This window comes from Equus caballus, chromosome 2, assembly GCF_041296265.1.
Source record: "Equus caballus isolate H_3958 breed thoroughbred chromosome 2, TB-T2T, whole genome shotgun sequence".
NCBI lineage: Eukaryota > Metazoa > Chordata > Mammalia > Perissodactyla > Equidae > Equus > Equus caballus.
Window position 1 is genome coordinate 86723369 of NC_091685.1, and position 27959 is coordinate 86751327.

Sequence of the window (27959 nt, forward strand, 5' to 3'; positions counted from 1 at the left end):
CAAGACTAGCTCTCTGTCTCCAGCTGCAATTAAAATTTTTCTAATATAACCTCCCTTCTTTGCCTTTAAAAGCCCCTCACTTTGACTCCCTAGCGGAACACTATTTGGGTTTCTGCCTAAATCTCTGCCCCTTGAGTTGCAATTCTTTGATCCCAAATAAATACTCTGCCTCTTAAACTGGCTTCTGTTTTTGAAGGCTGACATGACAAACCCACAGCTAACATCATACACAACAGTCAAAAGCTGAAAGCTATCTCTCTCTAAGATCAGGAAGAAGACAAGGATACCCAGTCTTGCCACTTTTATTCCAAATAGTATTGGAAGTCCTAGTCAGAGCAATTAGGCAGGAAAAGAAATAAAAGTCATCCTAACTGGAAATAAACAAGTAGAACTGTCACTTTTTGCAGATGACATGATTTTATATATAGAAAAGCCTAAAGAATCCACCAAAAAACTATTAGAAATAATCAACGAATACACTAAAGTTACAGGGTACAAAATTAATATACAATAATCTGTTACATTTCTATATACTAACAACGAACTACCAAAAAGAGAAATTAAGAAAACAATCCCATTTACAATCACAACAAGAAGAATAAAATACCTGGGAATAAATGTAACCAAGGAGTTGAAAGGCTTGTATGCTGAAAACTGTAAGACACTGTTCAAAGAAATTGAAAAAGATAGAAAGAAATGGAAAGACAGTCTGTACTTATGGCTTGGAAGAATTAACATTGTTAAAATGTCCATATTACCTAAAGCAATCTACAGATTCAATGCAATCCCCATCAAAATCCCAATGACATTTTTCACAAAAATAGAACAAAAATCCTAAAATTTGTATGGAACCACAAAAGACCCCGAATAGCCAAAGCAATCCTGAGGAAAAAGAACAAAGCTGGATAAATCAGACTCCTTGGTTTCAAATTATATTACAAAGCTATAATATGATCAAAACAGCATGGTACTGGCAGAAAAACAGACACACAGATCAAAGGAACAGAACTGAGAGCCCAGAAATAAACCCACACATACATGGACAGCTAATTTATGACAAAGGAGCCAAGAACACATAATGAAGAAAAGAAAGTCTCTTTGCTAAGTGGTGCTGGGGAAACTGGACAGCCACATGCAGAAGAATGAAACTAGACCACTGTCTTATACCATACATAAAAATTAACTCAAAATAGATTAAAAACTTGAATATAAGACCTGAAACCACAAAATTCCTAGAAGAAAACATAGGCAGTATGCTCTTTGCCATTGGTCTTAGCAATATCTTTCTGGATATGTCTCCTCAGACAATGGAAACAAAAGCAAAAATAAACAAATAGGAATATACACCAACCTAAAAGCCTTCTGTACAGCAAAGGAAGTCATCCACAAAACAAAAAGAAGCCTATCAAATGGGAGAGACATTTGCAAATCATGTATCTGGTAAGGGGTTAATATCTAAAATATATAAAGAACTTAAACAACTCAACAACAAAAAAACCAAACAACACAATTAAAAAATGGACAGAGGGTCTGATAAGATGATAAAAACACGAATTTGAGAAGACGTGTACACCCCTATGTTCACTGCAGCATTATTTACAACAGCCAAGATACTGAACCAACCTAAGAACTCATTGATGAATGAATGGATAAAGAAGATGTGATGTACATATATATGTACACAATGGAATGCTCAGCCACAAAAAGAGATGAAATCTTGCCACTTGTGACAACATGAATGAACCTTGAGGGTATTACGCTAAGTGAAATAAGTCAGACAAAGACAAATACGGGATGACTTTACTCATATGTGGGATATAAACACAACAAAACAAAGAAAAACAAAGACATAGATACAGAGGACAGACTGGTGGTTACCAGAGAGGAAGGAGGGCAGGGGAAGGGCAAAATGGGTGAAGGGGTCAACTGTATGGTGACACGTGGAAACTAAATTTTGGCAGTGAGCATGCTGTAGTGTATACAGAAGTCAAATTATAATGTTGTACACGTGAAACTTATACAATGTTATAAACCAATGTTAGCTCAATTAAAAAAAAAGTTAGACTCAGCAAAAATTTCCTTTCTTACTTACTCCTATAGCTAGACCAGCAAACAAATTTAAGAATTTACAAAATTCTCACAGAAACAAAATACAAAATGTTAACATTTCATATAAAAAGAAATACAGAGTTCAATTTTTTTCCCTGTATTTACAGCCCAGCAATATTAAAGTACAGAGCAAATTCAATGCAAAGAAATGGATTTCCCCCAAGTATTTTTCACTGGGCATAACTGGTAAATTACATAGTATTTTGTTGCGATATGCAAACTATTTTTAAGCTGAGGTTGAAAATAGAAAGACACAACCTTTTCCACTTGACCTATTCCAAATAATGAACAACCCAATTGTTGAAGGCTCTTTTTCTATTTAACTGAAAAAGAGAGGAGAGCTGCAAAGCTGAGAGTTTAAGATCAAATAAGCGATCCTACATTTTCCAGAGTACAGAAAGGATATTTAAAATGAATCAAATTTTACAATGTTTTTTAAACTTAAAGTGATTAAACTTCAGGTTTGAGATGTGGCTAAGAACTCTGAAAAGCCAGAAAGACAGATAAAGCTAGAAAGATTATTTCCCTTGTTGTTAAAAAAAAAAGCAGCAGCCACCAAAAAAGGCAGAAAAAACACACACCTAAGAATATAAAGCAAGTGATTATGAAAGTTAGTGAATTAGTTTAGCTGCAGCAGGAGCAAGGGCTTTATCCACTCAGGGCAGTGAATACCTGCAGGAACAAGTACATCACTTCCTTGTTGAGCCAGCCGACTAGCTGCAACCCTGCTGGGAGACATAACAGATGGCAATGGTGGCGCTGGGGAACCTGGAAAGGGTAGATATTTAACTGTGAAAATCCTTTTCATCCTCCATATACTGTACATTTTGAGTATAGGTTTACTGACATTTCTTTAAAATATTCAAAAACTGGGATTAAAAACTGGAATTAATATATTCGCTTTCTTGCAGGAATGGACTAACAATAAATAGATGCCACTAGGCTGGGTTCTTGTATAAACTTTTCATCTAAGTATTAAAGCCAAACAAAGCATACAACTATAAGAAACTTGGCAAGATCACATCTAAACAGAACTTTAACGGGATTCTGCTATTTTCAAATCAATTAACAGAATGTGATTAAAGACCCATTGTTGAATGATTTAAAGCTTAAGTAAATATTTTATAACTTGTTAGTCTTACATACAAAGGAAAGCTATTCAAGTAGAAATCCAAAGGCATGTAATACTGAATCAAATTACAATTAAAATTCACAGGAATGTGAAATTTCAAATCATAAATCAAATACACATAGTATAGATCACTGCTATTCATAGTATGGCTGCAAGGCACTACATCAATTATTTCACCTGGGAGCTCATTAGAAAGGCAAAGTCTCAGGCCCTGCCCCAGACCTACCAAACCCGAATCTGCATTTTCACAGGATCCTCAGGTGATCTGTATGTATGTGAAGTTTGAGAAGTGCTGATGACAGGATATTATTCTGATTAATCATAAGAATCACTTTTGGAGTTTTAAGACATACCTGGGACACTCCACAAGATTTACTGATCATCAGTGAAACAGGTATCTGCAGGGATTTTTGGTTTTGGACAGTTTTAGCTTTTTTATTCAATTGTTTTTTTGCTTTTATTTACTTATTAGACAAATAAAAATTGTAGATATTTAAGGTATATGACGTGATGTTTTGTATGTATTGTGATCTGATTACCATAATCAAACTAATTAATATATCTGTCACCTCAAAGTTACCCTTTTTTGGTGGCAAAAACACCTGAGATGTATTCTCTTAGCAAATTTCAAGTACACAATACATTGTACATTCGGCACCTGTAGTTTTTTAAAAGCCACTCAGATGATTCTCAAACACAACTAAGTTTGAGAAGAGGAGGAAAGAACACAATTTTTGAGTAAAATACAACTAAGTTTTAAATTCTAACTCTTGAAATTCTAGCTCTACTTACCAAACAGTATCATAAACACCCTGGCAAATTACTTAACATCTCTGAGCTTTAGTTATCTACAAAGTAAGAAAAACTGACTACCCAACAATGTTGCTCATGGCCACCATTAAACCACAGAAAACCATATAGCATCTATTGCTTTCTTTATTTCAAATTCTAAAGGCTGTACATCTGTAGAGGAGTGATAATTAAAAAGAAGTTGAAAAAATTATTCACATCTTTCCACATTTAGCTGAGAATATTTTTTTTTAAGATTTTATTTTTTTCCTTTTTCTCCCCAAAGCCCCCAAGTACATAGTTGTATATTCTTCGTTGTGGGTCCTTCTAGTTGTGGCATGTGGGACGCTGCCTCAGCATGGTTTGATGAGCAGTGCCATGTCCACACCCAGGATTCGAACCAACGAAACACTGGGCCACCTGCAGTGGAGCGCATGAACTTAACCACTCGGCCACGGGGCCAACCCTAGCGGAGAATATTTTAATGTCTGTAAGATACTTTTATTTCAATTACACTTCTTCCCACTTCTTTATAAAACATAATGCATCAAATTTATAATTAAAATTTTCTAATAGGACAGAATCAACATCAACTTTCTTTACTTACAATTAGCAATAATTGGTCATATCTCAGATATACTAAGTCCTGATGCAGAAAGTCACCAGTTCTAATAATATGAAAACCTTAATTTGAACTGATTGTGACATTAAAATACAAACATGCAATAGACCTAAATAGATTGGCGCTACCTTTCAAACTGAGAGAGATTTGTCTCTTTAAATCTGTTAAACCATAAAGTTTAAAACTGGAAGGGATGATGGAAATCAACTGGTCTCACATTAAATTAAAGGAGAAAAGAGACCCCAGAGAGGTTAAAACAGCTTATTAGAGACTCAAATGTTCTGAATCAACACCATAATATCTCCATTATTAAATTCAATGCAGAAAACGCCAATCCACAAATTACTCGTCGAGTTGGAAAGCATTTTAATAGATTATCCAGTCCAATCACCATTTTAAACAAAGACTATCTTTACATGAGGCAGTGTTAAATAAAAGATGACTAGTGTAGTTCCATTTCTTGATGATCCGAGGAACAGAGCTCTGTTGTTCTGGTTATCATTGTTTATCAATCTTGCACAAGAAATAATCCCATGACACAACATGAGATGTGTATAATACATGTAACAAATGACACAGAACTTTTCAAACTAAAGTAGCAAAAGACATGGTGCTGAGGTAACTGAGTACTTCAGCTTTTCTGCTTTACTTTCAAGGGTAATTATCACTTCTCTGTATTGTCAATATTCTTTATCTTCAAATTATCACTCCTGTGTATCTTCAACCCTTTAAACCACTAATTTAGACTAAATTACTTACTAAAATCATTCACTAATATCCAATAAAAAAGAATTCTTAAGAATCTAGGATCTTGCTAATCAAATAAATTTGGAGAATTCGTTTCATTCAACAATAGAAATCCAAGAATATGAATATAAGTATGAATATGAATATGCATGCAATGACCAAAACCCCATTAAAAAAAACTCAGTTACCAAATTCACTTCAGTCTTGTAAGCTTTGATTTATTCATGATTTCCACTATTATTGATTCTGCAACACATTTGCTAGACAAATTTCAGTATTTGTTGTTGTTAGGCTGAACTTAAGTATGATTTCTTGTAACTTTGCTCTAGAGATGGAAAAGTAAATGGGTAAGACTCTTCTTTTAGTAACTGTTCAAGCAATAGAGTCATTATTAAGTTGTCATTAAGTCATTTTTTCAGAGAGCTAACACAGCTCCAACTCCTTTAACATTTTTTTCTAAGACCTATTCCCTAAATTTTAATCATGTTGCTTTTTCTCATGTTTTTTCCAATTTATCTACATATGTCTTAAAACAAGGGCACTTAACTAAACTATAACTTGCCAATAAATGCTTAACTAATTTCAGACATAAATTACTGCCATTATTATGAAACGTATTTTCATTCCAATTTGAAGGATTAGGATGTATCTATAAGCAAGTGAAATAGATTGGCATTTTCATGCTCAGGGCAAAGCACTTTACAAAGGCCAGTTGACTTAGATTCTTGTTTAATACTATTCCACTTAAAGAGAAAAAGATTAAACCAAATGTCAGCCTAAATAATTTCACTGGAAATACTTAAAGTATCTTCATAGTAAAAGTATCTTTTTATTCTATGTTGAAATTAAATTTGGGGATTGGTGATTGGTCCAAAACTGGTGTCATATTATGCAAAGTAAGCCTTATATCTTTCAGGACTCGTAATTTTAGGCACTCAGTCAACTCTTTCAAACTGAAAGTTATCCCCTAGATAAGATTGCCACATGCTACTCAATGACTATTGATTATGGACACATATGCTCCCTTTCTAGAGCTTTATTTTCTGAACATTAGAATGAAAAGGGGAAAAAAATGGTGTCACTAGATAGCCCATTAATTTTACAGCCTAGAGTAGAGGATATTATACAGGATTATCCTAAATGCTTGTTTCTAGGACCTAAGTATATATTTGAAAATATAAGTTGTTTTTGAATAAAGTATTGGCCATAAATTTAATAAAAATATAGAATATTACCTGCAAGAGGGCTAACAACTGCAAAGGCATGGAGATACTTTTTCATTTTGTAAAATATAATGTAGTGTTAAAATTAATATACTTAATTGAACATCAACTATAGCTACTACGTTAATTACAGCTCTGTCAAGAAAACAATCCACTTTTTACATCCAAAAGTTTACCTTGTTTTACTGTCTTGCACTCAAGTGAAAATGAAAAAACACTTTAAAAAGGTTATTCTAGACAAAAGCATTAAAAAAGCAGGTAACTTTTTCCGTTATATTAAAAATAGACATATATGGAATGTGTGCAGAAAAGAGTTAAGGTAGCAGGTTTAACTGCTTATCCTTAAAAAGACCAGCTTACAAGATTGGCCCTGGGTTGGCATCTCAGAACTTAAATTTTGGGAAGATCCCCTCCATTCCCAAAACAGTAGGACTGGCTCACTGTGCCTAAACTGTTTATACAAACAGTATTGTTTATGCTAAACACCTGCTTTCTTTCTGGGAGTCTGGAATCTTGGTCCATGCTGGGCAGAGGAAGCCTATGTGAGCAATCTACAATAAAAATCCTGGGCACTGGGGCTGGCCCCGTGGCCGAGTGGTTAAGTTCGCGCGCTCCGCTGCAGGCGGCCCAGTGTTTCGTTGGTTCGAATCCTGGGCGCGGACATGGCACTGCTCATCAAACCACGCTGAGGCAGCGTCCCACATACCACAACTAGAAGAATCCACAACGAAGAATATACAACTATGTACCGGGGGGTGTTGGGGAGAAAAAGGAAATAATAAAATCTTTAAAAAAAAAAAAAAAAAATCCTGGGCACTAATTTGCAACAACAGAGATGGACCTTGAGGGTATTATCTAGGCAAGGTCAGTCAGACAGAGAAAGACAAACACCATACAATTTCACTCATAAGCAGAAGATAAGCAAACACACACACAGATACAGAGAACAAACTGGTGATTACTAGAGGGGAAGTGGGCAGAGGGAAGGCAAAAGGGGTAAAGGGGCACATGTATACGGTGATGGATGGCAACTAGACTTTTGGTGGTGAACACGATGCAGTCTGTACAGAAGTAGAAATACAATGATTTCACCTGAAATTTATATAACGTTATAAACCAACGTGACCTCAATAAAAAAAAGAAAAACCCTGGGCACTGAGTCTCTAATGAGCTTCCCTGGTTAGCAACATTTCATATGTGTTGCCACAACTCAGCTGGGGAAATTAAGCACGTCCTTTGTGACTGCACTGGGAGAAGACCCTGGCAAGCTTACGCCTAGTTTCCCCTTAGCCTTTGGGCATCTGTTGCCTTTGCAAAGCGTTCTTGGCACACTTTCGTTGTACTAATCACAGCAGCGAGTGTGACTCTGTACTGAGTCCTGTGAGACCTCTTAGTAAACTGCTGAATCTGAGGGTGGTCTTGGAGCCCTCCTATACAGCATGCATAGTAGAAAAATAAAAATTTTATTTTCCTATTTGCTTTGAAATAGGAAATACCTATTTATACAAATCAATATTGACTTATAGCTATAAATTTTGTGGTTACAAGCTAAAATAATTTAAATCTGCATTTCTGATATACTTTTTTAGTTTTTATTTCAGTACTTTAAAACCAATTCTTAAACAACAATCAGTGAAATTATGCACATTGATCTATTTATATAAAGAAGACTACTGAAACAATTCCTAAACTATTTAAATTGAAGAGAAAAAGGATTATGTTTATAATTGGTGTTTTATCACAGAATTAAAGGGCTCAACTCATGCTTTATTAATAAAGGTAGCATTTGGTGAACTTCTCCCTCCTCCTCCCCAGCCATCTTTAAAAATATATGGGCCCGGGTGGTGAACATGATGTAATCTACACAGAATTCCAAATACATTACAATGTACACCTGAAATTTAAAAAAAAAAAAAACAGAAACAAAAGGAACTCATAATCTAGATTGTAAACCTAAACACCACCTTTAACCTTTGTAGCCCTTTACAGTTTATAAACTGCTTTCATTCTCTTGAAAAAAAAACTTTAAAGAAAAGAGTAAACAAATAAAATATGTGGTTCAGCTACCAAAAAATATATGTATACACAGACACACACACAAATATATATATATGGGCTCTTACCTTGAAATGCTCCTGCTTCAATAACCCCTTCTTTGGTACTGTCAAAGCCATGAGATGTAATTTGGGTTTCTGAGAGACCAAGTCCACTGGGTATCGAACGCTTCAAATCCTTAGCAACAATTGAATAAAAGAGAAAATCTTTGTAAAAAATCTCACATCACGTAACAGTTCACTGTCCCTTTAATCACATTTTGAATTATTTTTCTCTCTACTATGTAGTATTCCCTTATGCTGTCACAGCATTTTGTAATGATGTAGAATCAGCACCAAACTCAGCAAGATTTGCTATTGAGAGGTACAGTGTCTGTCACACAACATGCTTTCGTTATTCTAAAACTAAGCAGCAGGCAGATATTAAAATTAAATTTTCAAACTTCTAATCAACTAATACATGAGGAAAATAATTTTAAAAAACAGAATTAAGATGACTACAAAGCCATGTCTAATATTAAAAAACTGACTGATGTCTAATATAATCATGATGAGCCTGGCTAATGGTCAGTATAAACAAATCATTCACTTGCAATATTAATTTCCCTTTGATTTCAAGGTTAGCCAGGCAAACAGGGCTTCTCTGACTTCAATCAGGGTGAGGTAAAGGAAATTTCCTGCTATTTAGATTTATATTCAACAGGGATATTGTCAACCTAACTGCAAATTAGCTTATAATTGAAATGTAATTGTAATAAATATAATATTCAACATTCAGTCCTATAGTGAAAAAAGTGAAAGCCAAGAAATACAGATTTCCAATAAAAAGTCCTCTCTTTCCTCTGGCTTGGATATGAGGAATTACCCAATTTTCATAATCAGAGTCTATGATAGATCCTATTGGTTTTCCACAATAATGACAAGTTAATGATGCACTAAAAGATAAATATATCTTTGAAATCCTTTCTTAATACTCTACCCCACCACATATAACGTACAGTTATAATTTTCAAACTCAGAACATTCTGATTTTTCCAACTTGCAAAGTCAAAACTTAACAGACACAGTCTCTCATAACTGACAAGTGCTGAGAAGGGTTTTTCTTGAGAAGCTCATTAATTTTGCCTAAGCAATTACTTGATTGGTATGGTGGACTCTGAGTTAATAACTAATGAGATCAATTCTCATTTTATGTGACTTACCAAACAGCATTTGACACAGATGATTGTTCTCTCCTTGTTACACTTTCAATCCCCAGCTTCAGGACACTCTCGATTTTCCTCTTACATCATCTGATATGTTCTACTGTCTCTTTGCTGATTGCTCCTAACTCCCCAACCTCCAAATGCTGGAGTGCCCCTGGGTTCAGTCAGAGGACTTTTTTTCCTATCCTCACTTCTTGAGTGATCTTATTGATTCTTTTGGCTTTAAAAATCATCTATACAGTGACAACTCCAAAATTTATCTGTCTTACCTGAGCCTCCCTCTTTAATTCCAATACATCTAACCACATACTTGTCATTTCCACTTGGATATCAAATAGGCATCTCAAACTTAGTATGTCCAAAACTGACTGATTTCCACAGTAAATCCTCACCCCCAACAGACAGAACAAAATGCCATCACCTAGAGTTTTCACTTCTTTCAGCTCATGGCATCTCTACTACCAAAACCTTAGCCAAAAATTTAGGAGTTACCTTTGAATCTTGTTTTTCTCTCACACCCACATTCAAACCATCAGCAGATCCTACAAGAGCTACCCTCAAAATATATCCAGGATCAAACCAATTCTTACCACCTCCACTGTGCGGCTACCACCCGGCTCTACGCCACCATCATATTTCACCTGGATTATTCCAAGAGCCTCCCAAATGGTCTCCCTACTTCTATCCATGACACACCTCTAACTCCACACATCAAGCAAAGTTACCCCGTATACAAAACTCTCCAAGACCCCCAATCTCACGAGAAGTAAGACCCAGACTATCAAATGTTCCAAGGCATCACATGATTTGACTTCATCTCCCACTAGCCTGAGCCCTGGAGCCACACAGTTTCCTCAAAAACAATAAACCTAACTCTGTTTCAAGGCCTTTGTACTTGTTTTTTCTTCCTGGAGTACTCTTCTACCAGAAATCCAAAGGTCTTGCTCTTTTATTGCTCCTTTGGCCAGAGAAGTTTTCTTCCCCAACAACATTTAAAACAGCAACTCCCACAACTTTCATACTGGAACTCCTATCCTGCTTAGACTGTTCTATTTTTCCAATAGCGGTTATCACTAAGTAACATACTATGTGTATATCTGTTTATTTTTTCACCCCTCACTATACTGTAAGCTTCATGAAAGCAGGGATGTTGCCAATTTTTTTGTTTACTGCTATATATTTAGCACCTGAGACAGCACCTGAAATGTAGTAGATATTCAATAAATATTTGCTGAATGAATGAATAAATGAATTTGTTGAATGAACTAAAGGATTTATGACTCAATACCACATAGATTAAGAAACTGCTATAGCAATAGGTTTATTTTAAAATTTGATTTAATGAGTATTTTCTTACTCTTACTATATGTTAGACTTTCTGGGCAAAGAAAAAATAAGATAAGGTACAGTTCTTGCCTCACTTTATAAGACATATAAACATTAACACAGAAGTTGAACTTGGTGCCAAAGCAAAGACAATAAGTATCAGAGGAATTCAGAATAGGAACTAAGTCCATGAGAACCAAGTAAGAAAGGAGAAAGTACTTCTTGAGCTCTGGAACATAAAGGATTTATTTATTCACTGAACCAGCATTTAATGAGCACCAACTTCATGACAGCCACTGCTTTATACACAACAGATACAGCAGCATAGGAAACAGATAAAGTCTCTGCCCATGTTAGACCCATATGAGGGTAGGGCGTGGAGGAGACTGACAGTAAACAAATAAATGTATGTCAGGTAATAATAAGTGCTGTAAATACATAATAAGTACTAAATAAGTTTTTTTTGTTTTTAAGGCAGGAAAGAGAGATAAAGAGTGACAGGCCAAGGGTGCTACTTTAGGTGGGACCTCTCTGAGGAGGTAAAATGTGGGCAGAATTCCGAACAAAGTGAGACAGTGAGTGTGGCTACATGAAGAGAAAACAAGGATTGTAAAGCTAACAGTGATGTTCTATTTCTTAACTGAGTGGTATACACATAGGTATTCACTGTACTGAGAACTCACTTCATTGAAATATAATTCCATGTCATAAAATTCACCCTTTTAAAGATTCAGTAGTATACTTACAGAGTTGTGTAGCCATCACAACTATCTAATTTTAGAACATTTTCATCACCCCAAAAAGAAACTCAGTACCCATTAGAAGTCACCCCTTCTTCCTACCTTTCCCCAGCCCCTGACAACACTAATCATCTACTTTGTTTCCATGGTTTTCCTTACTCTGAATAGTCATACAAATGAAATCATGTAGTATGTGTCTTGTAGCATCTGTGTTCAAGGTTCATTCATCTTGTAGCATCTATCAGTAGTTCATTTCTTTTTATGTCTGAATAATATTCCATAGCATAGATATACGACAATTTGTTTATCTATTCTTCAGTTGATAGACACCTGGATTGTTTCCACTTTTTGACTCTTACAAATAATGCTGCTATAAACATTAGTATACATGTTTTTGGCTGGATCATATAGTAATGTTTAACTTTCTGAGGAACTGTTAGACTGTCTTCCAGAAGGGCTGCACCATTTTACATTCCAAAAGCAATGTATGAGGGTTCTAACTTCTCCACATCCTTGCTAACACTTGTTATTATCTGTCTTTTCGATTATAGCCATTCCCGCAGGTGTGAAGCAGTAGTGTTGATTTTCATTTCTGTGACGCCTAATGACGTTGAGCATCTTTTCATGTGCTTACTGGCCATTTGTATATCTTCTTTGGAGAAATGTCTATTCAAATCTTTTGCCCTATTTTTAACAGGGTCATTTATCATTTTCCTGTTGAGTTGTAAGATACAAATCCCTTATCAGATACAGGATTTGTAAATATTTTTTCCCATTCTGTGGGCTGTCTTTTCACTTTCTTCCTGGTGTTCTTTGAAGCACAAAAGTTTAAAGTCCAATTTATCTATTTTTTCTTTTGCTGTTTATACTTTTGGGGTCTTATCTAAGAAGCCAAAGTACCTAATCCAGGGTCTTGAAGACTCACACCTGTTTTTCTTCTAAGATTTTTCAGTTTTAGCTCTGACAGTTAAGTCTTTGATGCATTTTGAGCTAATTTTTGAGTATGGTGTAAGGTCTGGGTCCAACTTCATTGTTTGCATGTGTATACCCAGTTGTCCCAGCACCATTTGTTGAAAACTATTCTTTCCACACCGAAAACTGTCTTGGCACCCTTGTTGAAACTCAACCAATCATAAATGTAAAGGTCTATTTCTGTGCTCTCAATTCTATTCCATTGATCTATATGTCTTCCGTATGTGAGTATCATACTGTTTTGATTATTGCAGCTTTGTAGTAAGTTTTGAAATCAGAAGTAGTGAGTACCACAACTCTGTTCTTCTTTTTCAAAACTCTTTTGGCTATTTTGGATCTCTTGCATTTTTTACGTATGATCAATTTGTCAGGTTCTACAAAAAAGCCAGCTGGGATTTTGACAGAGATTGTGTTGAATCTGATCAATTTGGGAAGCACTGCCATCTTAATAAATTAAGTTTTCTGATCCAAGAACATGAGATACTCTTTTATTTATTTAAATCTTCTTTAACTTCTTTCAACAGTGTGCTATAGTTTCAGGGTAGAAGTCTTACACATATTCCTGAGTATTTTCTTATTTTTGATGCTATTGTAAATGGAATTGTTTTCTCAATTTTATTTTTGGATTACTTATTCCTAGTGTATAGAAATAAAAGAGTTTTGCACATTGTTTTTATATCTTGCAACTTGCTGAATTTGTTACTTCTAATAGTTTTTCTGGTGGATTTCTCAGGATTTTCTACATACAAGATCACGTTGTCTGCAAACAAAGAAAGTTTTACCTCTTCCTTTCCAATCTGGATCCTTTTTATTTGTACTGTTATTCTTTGTATCTTTATTGTGTCAACATTCTTTCATATCTAATATTTAATAAAAAGATTTTTAAAAAAGAGTAGTAGTGGGGCCAGCCTGGTGGCGCAGCAGTTGGGTTTGCATGTTTCGCTTAGGCGGCCTGGAGTTCGCCGGTTCAGATCCCAGGTGTAGACCTACGCACCACTTGACAGGCCGTGGTGAGGCAGAAATCCCACATATAAAGTAGAGGAAGATGGCCACAGATGTTAGCTCAGGGTCAGTCTTCCTCAGCAAAAAAGAGGAGGATTGGCGGCAGATATTAGCTAAGGGCTAATCTTCCCCCCTCACCCCCCAAAAAAGGAAGAAAAAGAGTAGTAGTAAAATCAAAGTACACTCAACATTCAAAGTTTTTCATTAGCAAGACCAAATGCAAACTCTTTGTTAGATGATCCAGTGGAGGAGACCGATCTACTCCAAAACCGAAAACTAACATTAGTTTTACCAGGAAAATCTCTTTGAATTGGCCTTAAAAAAGAAAAAACAAAAACATACCTACTCCAATAATTTGTTACCCAAACAAAGGTATGACAGAATTTTTTTTTTTTAATTTTAAGGATCTTAACTGCTAATCATTATGGTAACAAACACAGAGTAATAAACATAAGAGCACAATAATATAATAATAAATAAAAGTAAGCTGCAAAGATGTATTCTTGCTTTCTCCACCCTAATTAGAGTTCCTGATGAAATCATCTTTTGAATTTTGTATAGCGTACTTAAAAGATGTTTATCAACAGCAAAGACTCTTAAATCACTTTTTAAAGTTTGTGATAGTCTCGTCCAGTACCAACTATACTAGAAACATGAAAGACCTGGAAAGATAACTCCAATAGACCAGTTTTCCTATTCAGTGGCTATGTGATCCTGGGCAAGTACTTAAAAACTTTCTTAGCCCTTGTTTGCTCAGCTATAAATAGAAGTTAAAATTACCTCAGAGTATTATGAAAATTAGGTGAGATAATACGGGGAAAGCACCCAGTAGATATTTTTAGGCACACAGTAATGTTAGCCATCCCTGTCCCCTACTACAATCATCCGTACAACTAATTAGTGCTATTACTAATAATTACAATGCTAAACATTTCTCGAGCACTTACTATGTGCCAGGAATTGTTCTAAGCACTTTCACGTACAGGCAGTCCTCACCTTGCACGTCAGTGCAAGATCGTAAAAATGATCAAACAAGCTGAAACAGTGGAAAGAGATTAATGGGAAAAAACGATTATTCTACGACCTTTAAAAATTCTTGTCAAAACATTAAAAACTCGTTCCTTGTTTATGTTGTTAAGTTAGCCATCACTAAGTTCTTCTGGCTCGGACCAAGAGTCCTTCAAACAGTGGCAGCATCAACATTCCTATGGTCAGCTATTTCTTCCATAACTCCATTTAGGTTTGATTGAATTTCACTTCTTCTAGTGTTATGATTTTTCATTTCTTTGCTACACTTACATCTTTGTTCATCCCTTCCCTTTTGACTATCTCTTTTTGGAAAATGTCTCATGAGTTTATGATCAGGAGACAAGAAGGTAATACAACTACAAGGTTTGCCGTCTGTGTGTGAACTGAATAACAGATATGCAGTGAACAATCACCAAGAGACTTTGAAAGAACTAACAAAATTAGTCAATAATCATGATACACACCTGATATTTACATAGTGATTTATGGACTTAAGTGCTAACAGCAAAGTTTGTACTTTATACAATCACAGTTGATACACCGTGGTGACCGTAATTGGAGCATGTTGTTGGGGGACTGGTATTATTTAATTAAATCATGGTAACTGAAATTAATGCATATTGAACTATACAAAGAGAGAACTGCCTATGTATTATCTCATTTAATCTTGACAATAAGCAGTACTATCACTACTATTCTACAGATGAGAACACTGAGACACAAAAATGTGTCATTTAGTTACTAAATAACTAGCAATATAGTTAGGACTAAACTTCAAGAAACAATATTAACTGTAATGTATAGTAAATGTAAATAGTCACAAGCTATTAATGTACTGGAGACTTAGAATTCATTTTAGCTAGTGTGTTTTCTAAAAGATTTATTTAAAGAAATACCTTTTAAAAATCATTATTTCAGAACCTGCTAAAGTTTAAACACACTAATGCAAACACATTCTCAACTTTAATTTCCTACTGGTCAAAACAGATGAACAACTTTCATTCCATTTTACTTATTTCTTCCTGTCACTTAACACCTCTTTTCACAAGACAACATTCTTTTCATCTGTATATTGTTTTGAATAGCACTTAGAATTAAGAAAACATTCTTTACAGTTTTATTTACTTCCTATTTTTAAACCAAATCTCTGAGTCTGTTGCATTTCCCTGAATAAGTGATCTTTTCCTTTCCAGTTTATTTTTTAACATACTAAATCAATGGTTTCTAGTTTTAAATATTAGTGATCCTTTTATTCACATTTACATTAAAACCAGACAATCTTTTCTCTCTGAAAGACAAATATATCACTTACAAAATAAATACTGTCAAACCACGAAAATATCTTTTAAACTTTGCAAGTTTAGTCATTAAAGTTGACAATTTTTTGGAATGGTTTCCCTAGGATGTTGCCCTGCTCCAAGTCGTGACAGCTTTTCAGCTCCTCTTAAGAAAAAAAGTATCAGACACCCCTCAAAATATGCGGGATAAAAAAACAACACTCAAACAACAAATAAATGGCACAGAGGTCCAGGTGAGTTGTGTTTGCTGTATCCTTGGAACTTCTCTAAAAGAACATTACTCGTTTGAATCATCTGTCCTGTCACAAAAAATTGTGTAAATTCCCAGAAAAAAAGATACAGTAGTAGTAGTTGGGAAGAGGGGAACTAGTAACAAGTTAAATAGTAAATATGATGGATATCTCTGATTACCCAAGTTTTCAAGAACTTACAGGGATGCCTTCCATCTTGTCCCAAATGGCCTCTACAAGACACTTCTGTTGTCTGAAGAATATTACACCGCATTGAAACCCCTTCCTCTGGTCTCCTGGAGGTCCTTTACTCAACAAACAAAAGTTCTCCCAGAAAAAACCTTGTGTCCTTTATGTAAAACAGCTGTAAACTCTGAAAAGCACTGAGCCCTTCCTTTGCCTAAACTGTTATTAACAGAAGGAGCATAACCCAAAGTGGTACCAAATGGGTCCATTCAGATTCTGAACAGAATTATCATTTTGATAGTGGTCTGGTAGGTAAGGGCAACACAGAATGACCGGGCTATATGAGAGGACAGCACAACTTCTGAGGTAACACTCAGTATTTTATTAACTTGTTGACCGTTTTTTGTAAAACACACACTCTCTAAGTAATATAATTTAGCCTCATAGTTGACAAAAACTTAAAATATGCCTTTACATAACCATTAAATTTTAAAAAAGTGTCTCAGTAACAAGGTTGTGCCTAGCTTAGCAACTTTTAAAATATTTACTCCTATAGCTTCCAGAACATATTTTCATTTTTATGTCGCTGACATTCAACTTAAAATTTAAGACTCTGCAAAGTCATACTTAACAATTGTACAATAAAATGGAATAAAACAGAAGTTAACTTTCTATTCAAGCTACTAGGATAATGCTGGAGTATTTAATAGTTTTAAAAAATAAATAATTAAGCCAAAACAAAACATAATGCTTTTGGCAAAGAAGTTTCATGTATATTTTAAGTTCTTTTCAAAGGATATGATATAATATTTGTAGTAATAGCTTCCATAAAGCTGTGAAGGGGTGCTCATTTCAACCCAAATAACTTGCCTCTATTTTGTATATTTTCAACAGAGGTAAGAATAAGAATGAGGTTAAAAACAGAACTTTAGAACTTATGCTTTAGCATGGTATGTAATCTACTTTTGAACGAAAGTTTGTTCAAAACCTACACATAAAGAAGACAAAATGCTCAGCAAATGTGCTTTAAAATACACCTCCTCAATAAGATGCCCAACACTACAATACATAAACAGAACTAGAGATTTATTAATTAATCCTCCCTCCACCCTTTTACTTAGGGTGAGGAGAAGAAATCTTGAATAAAGGAGTGATTCTCAAAGCATGTACTGTAACCACCAATAATCCGTAAGGATTCTCCAAATAGTCTGGAAACTACACGAACTCTCTTCTCCCTTAGTTTCCTTGCACTATATTCTCACAGTTTTTCTCCTATCTACAACTTTGAAAATGGCTTGGTGTTCTTTACGGGTTCTAGTTTCTCTACAGGAGAAAAGTCCCAAGTCTTCCTTCCTTTCTTCCCTTGGTGACCTAACTGATCTGTCTTCCTTGTCTCTAGTCTTATCACCCATGAAATTCATTCTTCAAACTACAGGCAGAGACAACTTTCCAAAATGTGAATCTGGGGGCTGGCCCCGTGGCTGAGTGGTTAAGTTCACGCTCTCTGCTTCGGCGGCCCAGGGTTTCGCTGGTTCGGATCCTGGGCGCAGACATGGCACCATCAGGCCATGCTGAGGCAGCGTCCCACATGCTACAACTAGAAAGGCCCACAACTAAAATATACAACTAGGTACTGGGGGGATTTGAGGAGAAAAAGCAGGAAAAAAAAAAAGAAGATTGGCAACAGTTGTTAGCTCAGGTGCCAATCTTTAAAATGTGACTCTGATTGAGACACTTTCATTTTTATGTCATTTAGAGGCCCTCTATTGCCCTTTAGGTAAAATCCAAATTCCTCAACATGGTTTTAAAGTTTTGCAGGATCTGGTCCCTACTTATCTCTCTACCCTCACTTCTCACACATTTGCCCCCATGTTCTCCACTCCAACATTAGCGAATTTTCAGTTCTATGGTCTTGCACCTTTTTCAGGTCTTTACAGTTGCCTCTGATGGGAACACTCTTCACCCTTCATCTGGCTAGCTCAACCCTCAGATTCAGCTTGGACATCAATTCCTCAGGTAATCTTTACATACTCCTCCTACCAGTTCTCAGACGATGCTATACTTGGCCTAGCATATCACTTCTTACTTGGTGTTAAAATTAATTTGCCTATACTCCCTCTCTCTGTAGCCTGTAAGCTCTCTAAGACCAGTTTGCTTATCTATCTTATGTTCCACTTTAGTACTGCCAGCATCTAGCAGACACAATACTAATATTTCATTCACTAATAAATTTCCTCAATTTAAACATCTTTTCTCATTCTTCAGAGTAGATAAAACCTTCCAAAGCATTTACAGAATATAATTTTAAAAGAAACAAATAGAAAATTTTATGTTAAATTTAATATGAATTTTGGCAATTTAAAATCCCCTTTGTTGTTTTAAGAGTTAGCTGACTATAAGGAATATCTGCCAGAAGCAAAGCTACTATTCAAACAGACCACCACATCCCAAATTCTACTGTAAACGTATTGCAACATCCTTAACCTCCTCATAGTGGCCTCTTGCCTCTCTACAATTATCCTGAGTCAAACCTGATTATTCTCCAACATTCTACTTATCAAGCAGGTAGAAGGCAAGGTTACGATTTTCTCAGTGCTCCACTGATACTTCTAAACTACCAGTTCTCAAACTTTAGTTTGAGAATCATCTGAGAACTTATTGAAAATGCAGATTCTTCTTAGCTGCCCATTCTGACTCTCATTAAGTTGGACTGTGAAGCCCAGGAGTCAGAATTTCAAAAAGTAAGCCAGGTGATTCTGACACAGGTAATCCTTTGTCTACATTTTGAGAAACTCTGTTGGAAAGAACTGCTTTTCCATTCTTGTGCAATACCGATGCCCATCCCCCATTTCCCTACAGGCCACCTTACCTCCTGCCCTCTTCCCTACCTTAACATGGTCATCTACCTTCTTTCCAGTGAATCCCAAATCTTTATTGAGGGCTTTGGCATATCCAGGTCTTCTGCTCTATCCTCAACTCTTACCATTATCCTGTGTTCTCAAGCATGCCACTGGGGACTTTCAGAGAATGATTCGATGTTCAGTTTGCAATTCCTTCCAAATCGATATATAAGGCGTCTAAATGGAGTTTTCATAGTTCATCAAAAACACAGTCTACAAATGGCATGGTATGTAGTATGTTGCTTTATTTTTTTAATACAAACTGTGAAATACTTAAAGAGAGAGAAAATCTATTGCATGAGCCTGTCTACCTATGTTGATGCAGAATGATAGGTTGTAGTACTAACAACCTGTAAAGGTGTATGATTTTTTCTTTTCCTCACTATACTTGTAGGAAGCATAAACTTGGTAGTTTGATTCAGGTTTGGTAATTTGTGGTTGGACAAAGGGTCAGAAGAAGTGTGAGGGCAGATAAAAGATATATTAGACTAATATAGTACAACCCAACCTACACTTTAGTCTCAGATTCCATTAACCTCTTCATCTCTAATGCCTTTCATCTTTCACGCCCCATTCTACTTAGGCAGCCAAACTCCCACGGTCACTTTGGACCTTGTTATCACTCAGGAAGCAACACTTCTGGAATCTTAAGTCTAATAAATCTCCTTAGGATCACAATCTCCTCCTCTATCTTTTATTCCACTTGATCAACACAGCAAATCTCCTGACTTATCTACTTTCTCCATTTATCAACACACACACACACATTCTCAAAATCTCAACCGCATTTCTCTCGCTCTCTCCCTGCTCCCCCTCATTCATTCAATAAACATTTAACAAGAACTTACAGTATCACTATCTTTTGGCGGTTAACTGCCTACTCTCTTGGCCTTACCCCGACCCCCGCACTTCCCTAGTCTAGATTCTAAGCAGTACTGAAGTTTGATAAGAACAAAATCACGTGCCAACTTGCATCAAGGACATGCTGAATTCATTCAAAGGATATCATTGTGGAAACATTTCTATGTGTTTACATTCAAAACAATTCCTCCTATAGATCAAAAAACTTACTCATGAAAGTGTTTTTTATAAATAAAGGCACAATTTACAGATTATAATTAAGATAGATAAGGCTTCAGCCTTTCATTAAAAATTATATTTATTCACAATTTTCAAAAGGAATCTCAATCCAGAGTTAATTTAATAGATATATATATATGACAAACACACATATTTTAAAACTTAATTTGTGGTAATAGTACTAAGAATACATTCTATACTTGAAAAGTAAATATTAAAATGAATCTAGATTTGCATGGGTTAAACAATCCTTGAGAAACACTTGCCATACCTCTTAAAGGGTCCAAGATACATATTTGGTAAAACTGGCCTTTGGAAAAAGCCCCCCATCAAATTAATGCTGCCACTGACTGTGCTACTAGATTATTTAGATGTCACTAACACAGAAACGTCATATTGTATTACTATATTGTATGAAGACAAAGTGTCATCACATGCTGTTCAAACTCTAGGATGGATGAAGTAGAAAACACATTAAATTTTAAGTCCTTATACTGGAATTCATTCCTTTATTGACCAACCACAAACTGTGCTGTGTGCACATACTGTCTGCCCTAAAGGTGATTCCAGTCTCTCAGGAAACGCAGATAACTAAATGGACAACATTTATTGTTACAACATCAGGGTGAGGAGAGGAAATATGTCCAAAAGAGTGTTGCGACAATTTCTATTCTTATGTTCCTTCCCAAATGTTCTCCAGACTGCTAGAGTATGTAATCCAGACTGATAAGTACAGGGGAATGGGGAAACTAGTTAGTTTAACAAAAGCATTAAAGAGTAAAACAATAACTACTAGGACTGCATACACAAAAACTTCAACAACAATGCATGCTGGGAAATTAAGGATACAACCTGTATCAAGTTTAAGAGTACAATATCTCTTCCCTGTTGTTCCATAGAAGTCTAGAAACCTTGTTTCTAATCCTGGCTCTAACATGTGTTCATTCATTCACTCATTCATTCACCAAACCTTTAATGAAAGCCTCGATTATCAATTACGTGCCAGCATTGTTACCAGGCCCTGGAGATAAAGTAACTAATGGGCACATTCTTGCCCTCACTGTACTGATAGTCAAATCACAAAAGCTTTTTGGTTTTGCTAGTTAATATGGATAATTCCATCACGACCTCAAGGGCCTTCTTCCTCAGTTGTAAAATAAAGTAGCAAGACTTAGGGATCTCTAAGGTACTCTTACTAAACTAAAATCCTGTGATTTAAATAAAAATTTGTAGGCCAGGAATTGTTAAGACCCAGGAATCCTAAGGAGCCAGAGGCAGGGTTCAAGGAGTCCTAAACTCCCTAAAATTGAATGCCAAATTTGGTAGTTTTGCATATATGTACATATTTCTAGAGAACACGTCCATAGGTGGAAAAACCTAAATTATGGGATTTTGGTTTGGGGCCTAACACAAAAAAAGTTTCATTTTAGCTATACCTACTAAGATAATTTCTCTAAATCTGCCGAATACAATTTAATTCACAAGAAGTTTCAACCTTGTGGAACTAACATTTGCTTCTTCTCTGTAACTCATGGCACAAAATCGCACATTTCTAATCTAATATTTTGACCAGCACTATAACAGAACAGATTGTAAATAATATGTAGTTTACAAGTCAAAGAGTAATTTGTAGTATTTAGAGAGATTAAACCTTACTAATCTTTAAAAAACAAGAATTGCTTTTTATCTGGAAGCAAAAATATTTTTTCTGCAAAAAATTGTGAGAACAGTAAGATTATCATCCTACCCTTTCTCTGTATAGCTGTGGTCCCTCATCTTAGTAAAGAGTAACACACCTCAAAACATTAACATACGTTAAGCTGCTGCCAGGGGACTTTTAGGACAAATTCTTCCATTATAATCTCTACATGAACGTGAATATTGAGTTAAAGTCTTACCAGGGCCTCTTGCAGGACAGACTAAGAAGGGAAATGAAGAGAAAAATGAAACATCTGCAATGAGACACAAAAACAAGAACAGAAACATTTACAATTTCACTGCCTGTGCCACAGTGACACCAACTGGCCAGCCAAGTTATGACAACTTAATAAGCTACCATTTTAATTTTATACAAGACTTTATACTTTTTAAAGTGCATTATGCAGTATGCATTAAATAAAAGCCATTGTACGATTTTAAACAAATAGGTATAAAAGGAAGATGTATATAAGTAAAACACCTCAGAAAACTCTGGTTATGATCCAGTTCTACGTGAGATCTCTTTTAGTCTACAAAACAGTCTAATGCTAAGCAATACATCTTAACACTTATTTTCCCTATGAACTTTTATCTCCATTAAAACAGAAACATGGATTTGACGTTAAAAAACAATTTCCATGTTACTGCTCAGGAAAATAAAGGAGGGAAAGTGTGCCAAAATTTAGGTAAATATATGCCTAACAGATCCTGAGTCTAATTTATTCAAAGCAGTCAAAAGATGCTTTTTTTATTGTTTTCACTCACAGTGAAAGGGATCACACAGCCAATTTTTATTTTAATCAAAGGATATTAAATACGTAAGATACTCATGTTGCATATATTTTTAATAAGAACAGGTACAAACAGAAATAAGTTTTATGATGTTGAATTTCTTTAGGGAGGTGAAGTGGGGTGTACTGGTTGATGTGGATTATTGCTTCTAAGGAGCCCTGCCTACTGGTAAAGTTCACATCCAATGAGGAGAGACCTCCAAAACAAGACCTCCTTTATTCCTTTTCTACCTCCCAATAGAAAGTAAAATAACATTGCAGCGGAATCTCCAAAAAGAGAATTTGACATTAACCAATGAGCAAACTTACAAATAGCAAGTTAATTAGCTTTGACTGTATAAGCAAAGAACTCACTGATATATTATGGTTTAATTCACCTCATTCTAATATGACTCTTTATTCTAAAGTTAACATTTGAAAGGATTAAAAAAACCTCTTTTCAGTGCTATTCAAAGGCAAATAAAGGTTCTTAATTAAAGACTCATTAAGGGGCCAGCCCAGTCGCACAGCCGTTAAGTTCACACGTTCCACTTCTCGCTGGCCCGGGGTTTGCTGGTTCGGATCCCAGGTGTGGACATGGCGCCGCTTGGCAAAAGCCAAGCTGTGGTAGGCATCACACGTATAAAATAGAGGAAGATGGGCACGATGTTAGCTCAGGGCCAGTCTTCCTCAGCAAAAAGAGGAGGATTGGCAGTAGTTAGCTCAGGGCTAATCTTCCTCAAAAATAAATAAATAAATAAATAAAATAAAAAACAAAAAAAATAAAGACTCATTAACATGTTTAAGGTACAAGGCAACCCCGAAGAAGAGCAAAGCTGGAGGAATTAACTACCAGGTATCAAGGTTGAAGCTAATATTTGTTCCATCTTCATGATACTGGAATGGTCAAAGATTTTGCAAAAGGGTCACAAAAATCACTAAAAGGAAATACTTATAAGTTGGACTTCATTAAAATTAACAACTTTTGTTCATTAAAAGATACCATTAACAGAGTGCAAAGGCAAGTTACAGGCTAGAAGACAATGCCTGCAATACATCTATCCAAACAAATGACTTATACCCAGAATGTAAAAAGAACTCTCACAAATCAATTAGAAAAAGGCACAAACCAAACAGAAAAATGGGCAAAGGACTTGAAAAGGCACTTCATAAAAGTAATACCCAAATGGTCAATAAGAACATGAAAATATACTCAACATCATTAGTTACCAGGGAGATGCATACGAAAACCACAAATGAGATATCATTATGCTTCCACCAGAATAGCTAAAATTAAAAGGTATGACAACACCAAGAATTTATAAGGATGTGGAACAACTAGAACTCTCATTCATTGCTGGTAGGGCTGTCAACTGGATCAACCACTTCAGAAAACTAGTTGATAATATCTACCAAAGCCAAACATCATGTACCCATGACCCGGCAATTCTACTCTTGGGTATATAATCAACTGAAATCGGTGATTACGTACACCAAAAGACCTGTACAAGAATGGTCATGGCAGCTTTATTCATAAGAGTAATGGACTGGAAACAATCCGGGTATCCATCAACTAAAGAACAGATATACAAACTGTGGTATGTTAAAACAATGGAAAACTGTATTACAATGAAAAAACAATTAAATACTGCCACAAGCAACCATATGAAGGAATTTCACAGACATTATGTCAAGTGACAACCAGTCAAAAAAGAGTACATATTGTATGATTACATTTAAATGCAGTTCAGGAAGAGTCAAAAGCAACCTATGATGACAGAGTTAGAGTAGTGGTGATACCCTGAGAGGGAAGGAGGTATCTTGCCTAGAAGAGGGCAAGAGGGAGTCAGGGTCCTGGAGATGCTGTACATCTTGATGTGGGCGGTAGTTCCAGTGAGCTGTCTACTTATTTGTGCTCTTAACTGTGTATAAGCTGTAGTTCAACAACAACAAGAAAAAGAACAAGCTTGATGGCAGGTGAATCCCCCAAACAACGCAGCATATTCTTGTATGTATTTCGCATTCTTCTTGGACAAAGGTCCTTAGTGTTGTTAGGCTGTCTACTAGAACAGCAGCTCTCTGGTGGCACGTATTTGTCATGTTTGCTCTATCTCCAGTGCCTGGTACACAGCAGATACTCAATAAATATTTGCCAAATAAATTTGCAAAAGGAGCTGTTACCAAAAATAAGATGAAGCAATCATTAACTAAAATCTTAGTATAATTAGTTATTTGAATTAAAAGAAGTTTATAAAGTAATTGGTAAAATACTTTCCTTATTATGCAGGTGTGTCTTAGTGTTTTCAAACACTAGAAAGACTAAAACCCGAAGTGAAAATTTCCTTTGTAGGCTCAGAATTTAAGTCTCTTCTGTGAGTCACTCTATACTGGGCCATAGGTGCTTAGAAACCAAGTTAAAACACTTGCAATTAAAAGAAACAAACCTCGAGCCTGAAGACACATTTGTTCCTTCTAAAGGACTGCTGAGGCAAATATAAGTGAAATTCAGTAGAATTTTCTAAAATAAATTAAAATGATCTATGTAAAATAGTGGTTCTCAACTAGAGGTGAGCTTCTCCCCACTCCTGGAGACATCTGGCAATGTCTGGAGACATTTTTGCTTGTCACAACTGGAGGGTGCTACTGGCATCTAGTAGGAGAAGGCCAGGAATGCTGCTAACCATCCTACACGCCACGCCAACCCTCCTCAACAAGGAATTCTAGCTGGCCCAAAGTGTGGATACAGTAGTCCCCCCCTATACTCAGAAAATATGTTCCAAAACCCTCAGTGGATTCATGAAGCCATGGATAGCACCAAATTACCATCCATACACACACACACACACACACACAGGTTTTGTCCTATATATATACCTATGATAAAGTTTTATTTATAAATTAGGCAGAGTAAGAGATTAACAACTTCTCTTCGGCATATTTGAATTGCCAGCAGCACTACTGTTACGCTTTGGAGCCACTATTAAGTAAAATAAGGCTTACTTGAACACAAGCACTGCGATACTGCAACAGTTGATCTGATAACCGAGACAGCTCTAAGTGACTAAACGGCGGGTAGCATATACAGTGTGGGTTTGCTGGACAAAGGGATGATTCACATCCTAGGCAGGACAGAGTGGGGTGGCACAAAATTTCATCACTACTCAGAATGGCATGCAATTTAAAACCTACGAATTGTTTAATTTCTGGAATTTTCCATTTAATATTTTTGGACCACGGTTGACCATGAGTAACTGAAATGGAGGATGGGGGGACTACCGTAGTGCCGATTGAGAAATCCTGATCTAAAATATCACCTTCTGTTAAACCACGACAAAAAATTTTATTCTTAAACATACAAAGTAAAAAGAGTCCTATTTAAACTGTAAAATAATTCAAGTATCTTTCAAACACTGTTTTTTAAAGAATATGAAAAATGTATTTTTAAAGTTATTTAAAGTTGCACACATGTATCAAATGTCATAATAAGGGATGTTTCATGTAAATATCTCCAGAAGTAATAACTGTCACCATCATTTCTAGAACTATATTAGGCATATTACTTATTTTAACTATTTATATTACTACCCGCATCAAAGTAAATGATTCTCATTTTTAGAGATTAAAAAATAAAACCTACAAGAGATTAAATAAATACCTGCTCAGGTTACACCACTTGAAATGGCATAGCTGAAACTTGAATCCAGATTATCTCCAAACCCATGGTGTTTCCATTAAAATGTATTAAATTTCAATTTAAAATGAGAGGCAGATCAAACTTAAAAATACCCCAACATTCATTTTCCACTAAGTCAAGTATGCCACTTTAGGAAGTAAACAGCAAAGTCAGGAGTACCCTATGACATACTAAGGATACATAGAAAAGAGATTAAACAGTGCCAATTTTTAAAAGGATAATGTATAGTTAATATCTTTTCTTATCACAAATAAAATTACATAGTTTTATAAAGTTATATACCCAAATCATCACACACTCTTGCTGTGGTCATACAATAGAATCACTGATAGTAACATCAAAGCCTAAATGTTTACTGGCCTGGAGCTTTATACTGACAAATCAGTAACACCACCCACCTAGTCATCCCTACTTAATAACATTAGATCCCTGGTATTTCAGCCAATCTAAGAAAAGATCCCTATATTAAACTGTATTACTTTCATCTCAACATTTAAGGGCTTATCAGCCTCTTTGTGCTAAGAGAAAGAAAAGTGTTCTCACCCTATTAAAGCTGTGTTCATGAGAGTCATCAACTTCTCCATTACTAGTCACTGGAATTTCTGCTGCTGAATTTTTGGGAGATTCTTGAGCCATGGTAGACTCCTAAAAAAAGGAGAAAAGAAATGGTCATAAATAACATTAAATCATAAAAGGCAAATAATCAAAGACTATCTTCATGTTTATAGCACTTAAAAGCCACATTATAACATTCTTAAAATAATTAAACCTACCTAGTACTTACATAATAATCACACCACTAATATAACAAAAAATACACCTGGCTTTTAAAACTGCACTCACCTTAAATTTTTTCATTAAAAACAAGTTACTTGTTGTAGGTACCGGGGGCAATTTTCTTGCTTCGCAGTGTTATGAAAGACTACTACTTACAACTGGAAAAATACTACAGAAAGCCAAGCTTGACTATGAATTTAACTAAAACAGGTCTATTTTTCCTGTTGTATATAATGGGCTTCTAAGTCTGCTTTTGTCAAAAGAAAGTTTCTTTGCTGTAACAACAATTTTTTAACTTCTATACTAGAAGAATTAAGTTTTACATTCTCGCTTTACTGTTCTAAAAGTTAAATAATATTTAAAAATACATTCCTTA

General features: G+C 35.5%; 1 protein-coding gene across 17 annotated transcripts in view; it reads right to left on the reverse strand.

Moving 5' to 3' along the window:
* ARFIP1 (ADP ribosylation factor interacting protein 1) overlaps positions 1-27959 on the reverse strand; it is a 121370-nt gene that overhangs the window by 52293 nt on the left and 41118 nt on the right. For 7 of the 17 annotated variants that reach the window (XM_003364539.5, XM_014737937.3, XM_070261474.1 and 4 more), the window contains 3 exons: positions 27350-27451; positions 8746-8854; positions 2782-2877 (listed from right to left, as the gene is read on the reverse strand). In XM_003364539.5, the coding sequence (XP_003364587.2) occupies positions 2782-2877; positions 8746-8854; positions 27350-27442 (298 nt within the window). In that variant the 5' untranslated portion in view covers positions 27443-27451. Of the gene's footprint in view, positions 1-2781; positions 2878-8745; positions 8855-14868; positions 14958-27349; positions 27452-27959 lie in introns of all 17 variants that reach the window. The other 10 variants (XM_070261478.1, XM_070261476.1, XM_005607815.4 and 7 more) reach the window with 3 other exon arrangements.